The sequence below is a fragment of the Rhincodon typus genome, chromosome 34 (genome assembly GCF_021869965.1).
Source record: "Rhincodon typus isolate 14 chromosome 34, sRhiTyp1.1, whole genome shotgun sequence".
Lineage (NCBI taxonomy): Eukaryota > Metazoa > Chordata > Chondrichthyes > Orectolobiformes > Rhincodontidae > Rhincodon > Rhincodon typus.
The window spans coordinates 20,079,311-20,092,699 of record NC_063365.1 but is presented as its reverse complement, the minus strand read 5'-3'; the positions used below and the strand labels follow the sequence as shown (position 1 = coordinate 20,092,699).

General features: G+C 38.9%; 1 protein-coding gene across 1 annotated transcript; it reads right to left on the bottom strand.

The window, feature by feature from the left end:
* Nucleotides 1-3,668: 3,668 nt before the first annotated feature.
* On the bottom strand, nucleotides 3,669-12,768 carry nudt13 (nudix (nucleoside diphosphate linked moiety X)-type motif 13). Its single transcript, XM_048616199.1, has 5 exons — nucleotides 12,724-12,768; nucleotides 11,231-11,356; nucleotides 9,623-9,734; nucleotides 7,817-7,971; nucleotides 3,669-5,572 (listed from the first exon to the last, which is right to left on the bottom strand). Exons 1-5 carry the CDS (start codon nucleotides 12,766-12,768, stop codon nucleotides 5,384-5,386), a joined length of 627 nt encoding a protein of 208 aa, XP_048472156.1. The 3' UTR covers nucleotides 3,669-5,383.
* Nucleotides 12,769-13,389: the final 621 nt, after the last annotated feature.

The window sequence follows — 13,389 nt, the reverse complement described above, 5'->3', positions numbered from 1 at the left end:
CATTTCAGACCCTAATGCCTGGCTGTGCGAAATTACCTTTTCTCAGAGTACTCACAAGTGCAATATGGGGACCATAGGCCTACATCGGTGCAGCTGTCTATATAAACAAATGTGGAGAAGAGGGCAAGGACTGCAAGCTGGGATCCTTCGTTTGCAGCTTCCTTCACAGCGGTAGCAGCCTAGAGAAACAGCACTTTATAAGCCCCTGCCAGGTCCTCAAACTGCAGCCTACTCCAGTGAGCTTAACTGTAAAGCAAAAGCTCGTTGTTTCAGCTGCTTTGCCACTATGGGAGAAAGTGACTGCTTAGAAGGAAGTGAAGCCTCGATTGGCCAAGATCCCTCAGAAGTGTCAGATGCCTTGTTTCCTAACTATCATTAGTTGTGAAGAAGGGTCACTGGACTTCAAACGTTAACTCTGCTTTCTCTCCATGCATGCTGCCAAACCTCTCCAGCACTTTCTGTTTTTGTTTCAGATTTCCAACATCTGCAGTTCTCTTATTTCTGGATTACTACTTCGGTGACAATACCACTACGGCACTGTCTTCCAAATATTTTTAGGCACACCCTTGGAATATATCAGCAAATGCTATTAATGCCTAGGAATATATCAAATTTGTGAGAATCCCCTGAGGGTAGTTATTGAGGAGCAGGGGATGGGAGACGTTAGATCTCCAGGACTTTATCGATACGTGCAGGAGCATATATCTGCACAGAATAGTCTAGAGTTTGAGGTGATATTGCAAAGAAAGAAAAATGACATTGCAGCTATACAGCACCGTCCAGATCCTCAGGACTTTCCAAAGTATTTCTACAGCCAAAGGAAAAAATCTTTTGACATGCAGTCACTGTTGTTACTTTGGCAGATCATGAGTGAAACACAATGATTTGTGTTGATTACTACAGAAACTGGGTGAATTGCCATCTGTGGTTTCTAAACAACATCACTCTTAAGGACTGATTTGCTGACATGTTCCTAGAATGCAGCCTCACTTCTCAAGAATGTCATTAAGGAATTTCAGGGATTTATGCAAAAATTGGTAAATATTTCACCTGTGATTTCCCGATACATGTAGAGTGTCTCAAATCTGGCTCTTCAACAACCAGATAAAGTCAAAATACTGCAGATGGTGAAAATCTGAAAAAAATACAGAGAATGCTATAGAAACTCAGCAGGTCTGGCAGCATCTATGAAGAGAAAAACAGAGTTAATGCTTCAAGTTACATTAACAATACATCCAATGATCTATATAAATAATGGATAGTTCAAATGTGTCTTAATAAAGTTTTAAAGAAGTTCAGTATTGAATACAATAGATTGTTAAGATGACATTTGAAGTCCTAACTGTTGTTGCATTAAGCACAATTCGTTGTGTACATAGATCAAAAGGTTGGGCCCCACAGGTTGCTGATTCAAACATTGAGATTACAGTCTGTCTGGAAAATTTTTTAGCTTGAGAAAACAAGAAGTGTTGTTAACATCCACACTGGTAGAGTTTTTAACAGAGTTAAGAAGAAATCGCTGCTAGAAAAATGAGGAAAATATCTCACACAAAGACAAAAACAACAAAAGTAGGCCACTTGCCCCTTTGAGCCTACTCTGCCATTCAATGAGATCATGGGCTGATCTAATTCTAACCTCAGCACTGCACAACCTCTGCACATCCCCAACACTCTTTCACCCCCCTTGGTATCTATCTACCTTAAAAAGTATGTAAAGATTCTGTATCCACTGCCTTTTGAGAGAGGCAATTCCAACACTTAGAGAGAAAAAAAATGTTTTCTTATCTGTATCTTAATGGGCAAAACTTACTTTTAAGCTATGAACCCTAATTCTAGATTCTCCCACAAGAGGAAACATCCTTTCAACATCCATTCAGTCAAGTCCCTACAAGATTGTACGTTTCAATTAAGTGCCCTTCAGCTCATCTAAACTGTGCAGGCCTAACTTGTCTAATCTTTCCTCATTGGCAATCTGCTAGCATTACATAGGACCTTTCTCAACCTACAAATGCCCCACAGGCAATAAAATACTTTGAAGAGTAATCACTGCTATAGGTAAAATGCATAAGAATTAAGAGATGCATTGACGTATGCATTTTTAAGCCAGATTGCTTTTTCTTTATTTTTCATTTTGCTTCCTCTTTTGTCCATTCTTTACTTTGTAACTTGCACTCACCAACTTCATTAAAAGTTGCTGTTCACTCCATTGGTGTTTTTTTAATTTCAAAAATATATCTTATTCGTAAAAAAAAAACTTTACGTACATACACAAGCACACAGTCACAAATGCAGTTCGGTTCTGTACACCTAGTGCCTCAAATGCATGCAAATACCTTTTATAAAATTTCAATTCACTCCATTGGTGCTTTTTCACATCTATTTCATATCAGAAACATCACCAATTGCTTTACATGTAACAAAGTGTACTGTTTCTTAGTTACCTAGTAACTTTCAGTTGATGTTAATTTAAGTTTTTTTGTAGAAAAGAAGTTTTAAAATAGGAAATCTGATCATCTGATTCTTTTGAGTTAATTTTGAATTTGCCGATTTAAACTCATTTTCAAAAATGGCAGAAGTAAAAAGTGTTGTTGTTTTATTTCAGACCTTCACCAGTAATTTGCTTTTATCTTCTTAAAAGTTGTTAGTCTTTAAGGGGATCATACCAAGAGTTTGCTACATCTCCACCCTTCAAACAAAAACCTGTTTGCTTGACCACAGAATATTTGATTGATGTAAAACACCAAGCATGCACGTACTTTCCCAGTTGAAAGAATGGCTGTTAGCTGCATTGTTTGCTGGTTGCATCCCTCTTTTTTGATGGTTACAATTTGTCTCGAAAGACCAGGGAAGGAATCTAAATTCAGGTAGGCCTGTCCACAAAACTAAATGAGTAAAAACAAAATAGATTGGCCAACTGAAAATGTCTTGTAGTGTAAATATATTAAGATGTTAAGATGATGAATCCTAAATAGTTTTCTCCTCGCAATTACATGGTGGATCACAACTCAACCAGTTCATACATGTTACATTATCAATTAAGGGATCTGTTGTTTTTCAACCAATGGGTACTCTACTTGTACTGGAGGTCAAATGTGTGTTAACAAACAAAGCACTTGTGACATGGTGAACTGTGTTGTCCACATTCTAAATCTGAACACTGAAATATTGAATGTCAGACTTGCACGATGAAATACTGTTCTGTATAAATGAGTGTATTATTCACCAAATACTGTAGACTCTACCTTAGGTACCGTTTAAACCTTCAGGGATTACATTTTTCCATGATGTTGGGATCTAGACTTGCTTTTGAAGTGTGCTTAGTTATTTAAAGAAATTTTTAAATATGCTGATTGCACTAAATTGCAAGTACTCCTGTTAATTCTGGTCAAAGTGTGACCTTAAATATCATTTGCTCAGTTGGCTGGTTTATGATGCTGAGTGCTGCCAATTTCTGGGTTTCACTCCCATACTGCTGGGGGTTACCATGAAGGGCCCATTTCTCAACCTCAGCTTAAACTTATCGTGTCTCTCTCTACTGAGAGCGCGCAGCCAATGGCCCTCTGGGACTACAACAACCATCACTTATTTACATTACATTTCTCGGTACTCATTATCCTGAAATATTTTAGAAATGCTCAGCACAAAATAAAGAGGTTTACTAGCAAATCTAAGTGTTCCTTTTATTGCTTTAATAGGTTTGCAATTTATTTCCATTGCCTTGAAAAAATACAGTATATTTTAACATGATGCCAAAAAACTTTTCTTTAGCGAGCTGTCGCAGCCTGTCAGAAGAGAGGTCAGGAGATCCTGAGGGTGTGTCAGTGTTTGAGGTTTGAAAATTATCCCTGTGGTTTGAATTCACCACAAAGACTGGTGTACACATATTAACCCTTTACAGGTCCCACAATAACTGAAGAAAGCTAGTACCACCCGAGGAAGTTGTATTTTCATCCTGATCCCAGCTCAGCAGTAATCAGATCTCAGCTGGAGCTTTTAATGCATTGAAGTGATTTGTCAAGTCCAACACTAGATATTGAAATTGACATAAGGCCGTCAACAGTACAATTGTTAAACTTATTATCTCAAAAATGTAACAATTAATATTTGCTTAAATATTTCAATGAATTTCAATTTAACTGGATTTAATTGCTTAAGTTGTGCACATTGCTATTCAGTCTATATTAGTACAAAAGATGATCAATTCCAACTGTATATTTTTCAATTATTCAGATTTCTAATCATAGAATCCCTGCAGTGTGGAAGCAGGTCATTTGGCCCATAGAGTCCACAATGACCATCCAAAGATTATTCCACACAGACACACCCCCTCCCTATAACCCTGCATTCCGCATGGCTACACATCCCCAGACACTGGGCAATTCCACCTGGCCATTCCACCTAACCTGCACGTTTGGACCATGGGAGGAAACCAGAGCACCTGGAGGAAACCCACGCAAACACGAGGACAATGTGCAAACCGAAGACAAATGTGCAAACTCCACACGGAGTCTCCCAAGGCTGGAATCGAACCTAGGTCTCTGGCGCTGTGAGGCAGCTAACCACTGAGATACCATGACACCTGTAATTAACTGAATTATTACATAATCAAATAATGCTTGAGGTAGTGGATTGTGGGAAGTGATTTTAACAGTATAATACCCTAATGTTGCCAGCAATCATTTGAAACAACCATCCTCAAACTTCAAGAAATTAAAATTATAAAGTAGAAATTTATGTAGATTTTAGCAACATTCCCTTATCTCATTCCAAATTTTCTATGTTTCAAAAAAGCTCCCATATTCTGCAGTAACAAGGTGTAGAGCGGGATGAACACAGCAGGCCAAGCAGAATCAGAGGAGCAGGAAGGCTGATGTTTCGGACCTCGACCAAAATGTCAGCTTTCCTGCTTGGCCTGCTGTGTTCATCCAGCTCTACACCTTGTTATCTCAGATGCTCCAGCATCTGCAGTTCCTACTATCTGTCCCATATTCTGCAGTCTGATTTGAGACAGAGACAACAGATACTTACTCAGATTATTTTTTGAAAAGGAAATCTACTCTGGGAAAATGCTTGGCTTAAAACACTTTTTAATACTAAGATCTCAGGACGTGTCTTTTAAAATAAGTGAATTTAAATAATGCTCTGATGATGCCAATTATCTAAATAGGATCCATATCAATAATGCCTTTATGCAGTAATCACTGTGATAATCTGTCTCCTGTTATATATAGGAGACAGCTATTCCTTTTTATAATTAGTATAGAAAAAAGTCTGATACAATGAACATTTTTTGGGCTTTACAGCTGCTTCATTAATACCTGACTGTCAGAGCATATATATCACATGAGAAAGAAACAGTATCCACGCAAACAATCCAACAAATTCAGGATGGCTGCTGACTTTCGGTCCATTCCTTGATTAGTTGATGTGCTACAGCCCACGGTGGTGGGATCCAGAATGGAACATCTCCCATTTCTTTCTTGGTGGGCACCCGTTTACGTTTTAAAGCTTCCGTTAGCTCCTTAGCATCAAGCCAACGGGCATCCTCAAGCTCCGAATGGTGCAGGTCAATCTAGTCATAATGAAATGAAAGTCAGCAATTTGGAAATTACAGCACTGCTGGTACAACACCAATTGTCCGGTATAACTAATACTCTAAGCTCTGCTAAGATAAGAAAATCAAGGCTCTATCGTGACACTGCAACTAGTTAAAGGTTAGAAATAATTGAAAATGAGCTAGTTGCTTGGGTTAGTAATTTGTCTGTTAACAACTAGTGACGGAGTTACACAAAAAGTTGTGATGATTATAAGATATTCTGTGTAAAGATCATCTTCTCCAGTGAACAGTGGGAGTTCCAGACAGTTGGTGAATTCAGTGTTAGCATTTCTCTTTGACTGCTCATTATCTTCAAAACATCCACTTGGTTAGAAGTTCAATTGTAAATCCTTTTTATCTCAGGTTTAAAGATTAAATAATAGACAGGATAAGTAAGAATATTTTTGATCTTGTTGACAATGCACAAATTCTGAGAATAAACAAAAATGATTTAGTACATCTTAGGTGATTCACTTACAAATAAAAGACAATTGCTCCCTGGCTTTTCCAAATCAGGATGTGCTAACCAGTTCCAACGTATGATCACATTTTGTGTGGAGATTAACATTCTGACATCAACCCAAGGTTTGTTTGGATTAGTTTAGACATGGCTTTTAGTGCCAAGATCTGCTACCACCAAATTCTGCAGTAAGGATTTGGATAAGGCACAATAGTGGACTGTAGAAACAGCTTTGTTCTACATCCAGTTCCTGTTACTTCTGACCTTGGAGTACTCTGTATTTAGTTTAGGTAACAAAAATGAAAAATACTCAATTCCTCATACTATCGTTAACACACTTTAGAAGATTATCGGATAAAAATAAAGTGTTGGATCTGCAGTAGTTTTTTTTTTTTAAGAAAGAGGATCGTAGTATCTCTAAAAAATGTGCAAAGCATATTGATATAGATATTTATATTACACATATTAGCATTTTCTCAGCAACTGGCACTTTCACATCTTGGTCAGAAAATTCTAGCACAGGTTCTGCAAATGTGATTACAAATTTTAACTGAACAATGTGGATCCTAAGGGAATGCTTCATTTCTAGAAGGGCTGTTTACACTTAGATACTGAGTTAAAGATCCCATAGACCGGTTTTGAAAAACTGCAAGATCTCACTGGTGTCCTGGCCAATATTTATCCTTCAACCAACAACATTCAAACAGATTAACAGACTCTTACCAATTTTTACAGATGCACCAGAGAAAGCATTCTATCCAGATGCATCACGGCTTGATATGGCAACTGCTGCCTAGGACTGTAAGAAACTACAGCGAGTTGTGAACACAGCCCAATCCATCTTGCAAGCCAACCTTGCATCCATCGATTCCATCTATAACTTCTTGCAGCCTCGCGAAGGCAGCCAACATAATCAAAGAACTTTCCCACCCCAGATATAGTCTCTTCCAACCTCTTCCATCAGGCAGAAGATACAAAAGCTTAAACACATGTACCAATAGATTAAAGAATAGCTTCTTCTTCCCACTGTTATTAGAGTCTGAATGGACATCTCGAATGTCAAACCGAATGCTGACCTCGCTGTTTGTGCACCTTCTCTGCAGCCATGACATTGTATTCCTCGCTCTGTTCTATTATCCTAATGCACTTTGTATGGTATGATATGCCTATACTGCATGCAAAACAAAACTTTTCACTGTACCTAAGTACATGAGGCAATAATCAATCAAGATTATCCAGTAGCTATAGCCTTATGCACAGCAAGCTCACTTTAAAACAACAACGTGCTCATTGCATTTCCTACAAGTGGCTACATTTCAGTAGAAATTCATTTCTTGAGAGTTTGTGAGGATAAATAAAAACAAGTCTTTCTTTTTAAATAGATAACTGGCAAAAGTTATGTTGCATCGGACCCAAGTCTTCCTGTTGCAAATTGCTCTTCGCAGCATTTAGAGCGAAGGCACTAAGTGGGGACATAGAACAGGGCAAATGGAGTCAGCCTTAACCACTTCTGTTGCCTGCTATCATTTTTTGTTTTACAGGACAACATTGGCAAAGCCACTGGAGGTGGTGTCAAATTTAGCAGCAGAGACAGGGCAATACGAAAGAATATAGAACAATCAAATAAACCAGACATTTCAGGGTAGATTTGGTAACTATTTTCGCTTCCCCCACATCTTCGATCAGGATGATATTTTGCAGAATCTTCACTACCATCGCCCCGTTTTTTTTTTGCTCCCCGCCAGTCTGACACAACTTACCTTGTTCTGCCCTGGTTGCACCATTGCATGGCAAGCAATCATCAGTGAGCTGTTAGGAAAGGGCCAGTGCTGGGATGCAGAATACTCAAGCGAGGATACTTCCAAACCAACTTCCTCCGCAACCTCCCGTTGCACTGAGTCCTCCACAGTCTCCCCTGGGAAAGGAGGAGAAAAGATTTACGATTCAACTTCTGTGACAGAAACAAATTTGTTGCAAATCAGTCTGAAAGTATGATTGCCAATTCGGCAGGCAGGGATCGTGAACCAAGGTGTCACTTCTTTACAAAATGAGAGGGAAAATATACTTTGGCCATTCTCTGGTACCTTTACTGTGTGTCAGCAGTCATACAGGGCCCTAATTTGGTGGCTTATTTGTGCAATGATTTATGGTGGATGGGATTGGGGATGGCGAGGCAACCAGAGAAAGTATAAGACTCTCTTCATCTTATTTGTTACATTTTCATGCCTACGTAGGAATCCGAATCAAGATGTGCAGCAGTTCTGGAATTGTGTACTAATGCAGCAAACATTGAACATTTTCACTTGTGCTCTTTTTGTTTTCACTTTCTCTTTATTGTTTATCTTTTAATGTTGTCTCTCTCTTTCGCACATCTAATATTTCTTCCCGATTCTCTATTTAGATTTTCTTTTCTCCTTAAACATTATGGGGATGTGCCATAAAAAAAATTGGCTTTAGCAAAAGGAAGTATAGTTCAAATTTTACAGATGACATTAAATTGGAACTAAAGTGAATATGTAGGAAAGCTGTGATGAAAGCACAAGAAGGCATTAATAAACTTGAGGTATTGAGGTATGAAGAGTGGATGTTTTTGTGAATGAATTTCACTGCAGTGAAGTGTTACATTTTGGTAACAAAAAGACCTAGGGGTACAGATGGATAAATTACAAAAAAAAAACGCATTGTGGAAAATACCCAAGAATTTGTTTATTTACATATGGTGAGAATTAGAAAACAGCAAAGCTATGTTAAACTTGTACTGAACCTTGACTAGATTACAGCTGGAATAATGTACACAGGTGTGGAAAGGGTATGGAGACACTGTGGAGATAGTATTAAAAATTCATAGAATGACACCAGAAATGAGGGAACATACTCATCTAGAAAGACTGAAGAGGTTTTTTTTTAAAAAATAGGAAAGGGAAGTCAGACAGTGACTACATGGATAAAAAGGGATTTGAGAGTGTAGAAATATTTACATATTTAAGAGAATATGTTTTATCTTGTACAAACACCCAAACTACAGGTGCTAAATATAATAGTGACCTTTAAATCCAATTGAGAATTCAGCAGAAACCTCTTTACCCAAAGAATGATTTCAATATGGAACTCCTATAAAGGAGCAATTGATATGAATGGCATCAATGGATTTGAGGGGAGCTGGATAAACACCCTGATGGGGGTAAGGAATAGAAGGATATGCTAATCGGGTGCGTTAGTGGGGTGGTGGTTGAAGGAGTTGGTTCTGAGCACAAATATCAGAACAGATCAGTTTATGGACTTGTTGGGCTAAGTGGCCTATATTCGTATTGTGATTCTGTGTCTATTATTTCTCATCAGCCACAAGTTTTCCACCTCAAGCATGCTGCCAGCCGAAGAGAGAAGCAAGAAGCGAGGCATTCACACACAAGGAGACTGTCTTCATGAATCACCTTATTGAGTCTCCTTACAAGCAAATCATAAAAGGCTATTGAACATATTCAGGTGACACAAATAACAAAGCCCATCCATGTGGGTACATTTCACAAACTTACTGTGATACTTAGTGTACAAGAAAGGCTAATTACCAACGTCACAGAATCCAGCCAGGGCACTGTACATTCCAGGAGGAAATGCCTCCTGACGTGCCAGCAGGCAGTGTGCTCCATCAGACACCAGCACAATAATCACAGGAGACACCTGTTAATAAAGTACAGATAGTGTCTTAGAAGCAGGAAGGCATGTCAAATACAGCAGATGGCTGCAGCAATTCTTATCTTTGATTTTTTTGTATAAATAATAACAACTACTCATAATAGCAGCTGCTCTTCTGATAATCTGAGTGACTGTGGATTGGTAGAAACAGACAGATTGTGGGTCACTGACATAAGGCAGGAAGGAACTGAGTTGCAAGAGACTCTGTGCTGTACTTTGAAAACCACTAGCGCAGGCTAAGCAAGGAAATTAGTGTACAATTGTACAGAGCCCAGGCATAAAAAGACATATGGACACAGTGAGAAAATGAGATATTTTATCCCAAATAGGAAGTATTATAATGAAATTGGAACAAGAGCAGGCCATTTGGGCTCTTGGGCCTGCTTCACCATTCAATAGGATCATGGCTGATCCAACATTCCTGACTTCCACTTTCCTGCATTTTGCCTATAACTCTTCATTCCCCTGCTGATCAAGAATCAGCCTTAAATATACATAAGGACACTGTCCCCACAGCTCTGAGGCAAGGAGATCCAAAGATTCACAACCCTCAGAAGAAATTCCTCCTCCTCCCAGTCTATAATTGGCACTCCTTAATTCTGAGATTATGCCCTCTGGTCTTAAGACTCTCCCATGAAGGGAAACATCACAGCAGTTACGCTTTCAAACCCCTTAAGAATCCTATAAGAATCAATGAGATTACCTCTCATCATTCTTCTAAACTCCAATGAGTAGAGGCCCAAGCAGTTTAATCTTTGCTCATAAGCCAATCCCTCTGTACCGGGATTCATCCTAGTGAACCTTCTCTGAACTACGTCCAATGAAATAGAGGGACCAAAACTGTTCATAGTACTCTAGATGAGGTCTCACCAGTACCTTGTATGGTTGCAGTAAGACACCCCTTGAAACAAGGGCCAACATTCCAGATTAGTCTTCTGGGTAACCTGCATGCTAGTTTTGTGTTTCGTGCAAGTCACCCAAGTTTCTTTGTGTTCCAACCTTCTACAGTTTTTCTCTAATTAAATAATACTGTTCTCTTTTTCTCCCTTCCAAAACAAACAATGTCAAATTTTCCCACTGCCATGTCTCCATTTACCAACTTTCTTCCCACTTAATCTGTCAATAGTCTTTCTGTTAGCTGTTTGTATCCCTCTCACCACCTGCCTTTCTACATATTTTTGTGTCATCTGCAAATTTGGCTCCAGTACATTTGCTTCCTCCCTCCAAGTCATTAATATATATCATAAACAGTTGAGGTCCCAACAATGATCTCTGTGGATCTCTGTCCCAAGTCACCAACCTGAACAAGAACCCCTTATCCCCACTCACCGTTTCCTACTCATTAGCCAATTCTCTATCCACACCAATACATTACCTTCAACACTGCAGGCTCTCATCTCATGACTTAAGTTTTTCTGAGGTACCTTCAATGCCAGTGAAAGTTAGTTAAATGTTAATTAGATTCATGCTCCAATGCTTACCTGTGGATAGTAGATTATTTCTTCTGAGCTACAGATACGTTTACTGCCTGACACGTTCTTGTGTGTCCGACGTCCAGTTCTACTGCAGTACAGATGTGTGCTGTGCCAGCGGAGAAGACCCTGTGCCTAAAATATATCCATTATTGTCTTGACATTTCCAGACAGTCTGATCTGAAGTACAAGCAGACTGAAACCACAGAACATGCAATGCAAAATCCAAAAAAAAAGTCATCCCTAAAATGTACAACAAAGCTGATAAAAGCAGGTAGAAAATATTTGTCAATTTTTTATTGCAGAGACCAATGCTGAAAACTGGCAATTAGTAAAGGATAGAGTCTTACATTATAATTTTCCCAGCAATGGATACACTGATAATTGCTTTAGTAAAAAAATCCATGCTAAATTGTGATGATGACACAAACAAAATAAAGTAACTGTTATTAGTAATATAACGATTGATAAAATAAAAAATATAATACAACATTATAAAAAATGTGTAATTACGAACAATTCATTATATAAATAATTAAAACATGCTATAATAAAGAAAGATTCATCTTACCACTGTCAATGTACCACCACAATAGCAATAAAAACCAAAAGAACTGCGGATGCTGTAAATCAGGCAATAAAAACAAAGTTGCTGGAAAAGCTCAGCAGGTCTGGCAGCATCTGTGAAGGAAAAAACAGAACTGTTCTGAGGAAGGGTCACCAGACCCGAAACATTAACTCTGTTTTTTCCTTCACAGATGCTGCCAGACCTGCTGAGCTTTTCCAGCAACTTTGTTTTTGACCACAATAGCAATGTTTAATGTTATTGATTTATATTTATACAGGGAAAATAAAACAGAATGAAATCACCAAAAGTTAAAAGCCCCCGAATTGTATGTCATATAAAAGGAACATGTTTTATTAAGTTGCTATATGCTAGTGCGGTGCGAGCTACTGGCTACAAGGTGAGCATTATAGGTTCTGAACTAGAATGTGAGAGATGGGGTTGCACAGTAATCCAGCGGCAGGACCAATGACCTGGAGCCATGAATTCAAATCCCACCAGAGCACTGTGTGAATTAAATCCAGTTAATGAAATAAATGTGGAGTGGAAAACTATTATTAATAACAGTAACCATGAAACTACTGGATTGTCATAAAGACTCATCTAGTTCACTCACATCCTTTAGGGAGGATATCTGCTGTCCTTGCCCGGTCTGGTCGACATATGACCCCAGATCCAACGGCAATGTGATTGACTGTTAACTGCCATCTGAATTAGCTGAGCAAGTCACTCAGTTAGCTCACTATTACGATCTTGGACAAGCGAGGATTAGGAATAAATGTAGGCCTTTCCAGAGATGTCCACATCTGGAAAGTTTTAAAAAATGGTTTTCACTCATCATCAAACCTGGCTTTTGGTCTCAGAATTCAGAATATGAGAGTAGGAAAGCCCCTCATCAAATAAGTTGTGGGAGCTCACAAAACCCTCCCCATTTTACATGTATAATTATAGCCGTGGAAAGTACTAACACCATTGTTGTCATGTTTATATTTCCTCCCCCCTGCCCCCCCCAAGTTTTTCCACAAGTTGTAGTCATTTATTAGCCATCTCCAATTGCCCTGACAAGGTAATGCTGTGTTGCCTTGTTGAATTGATACAGACCATTTCATGTAGGTACGCCCATGTAGGTTCAGAAGAAAGCTCCAAGATTTTGACCCAGTGACAGTGAAGGAACGACGATACAGTGCCAAGTCAGGATGGTGTGGGGTTTGGAAGGGAAATGTAGGTAATTTGCCACGTGTTGCCCTTGTCTTTCTAAGTGATATGCACATGGGTTTGGTAGGTGATGGGAAAGGAGGTCTGATAAGTGGCTGCAGTGCGATTTGTAGGTGGTACGCACTGACGTCATTGAGTTTCAGCAGTGAAAGAAGTGAATGATCAATGTGTTGGATGAGGCGCTTTCTGGATAGAATCAAGCTACTTGAGTATTTTTAGAGCGCTCACTCAGTCAAATGGAGAGTATTCCACAACACTCTTAACCTGAATCTTGTAAATGATTTCAGGCTTTGAAGAGCCGGGAAGCGAGCTACTCACCTCAGAATTTCCAATCTCTGGCCTGCTTTTTTATGGCTGAGCAGCTAGTGAATGCTGCCATTAATTCACA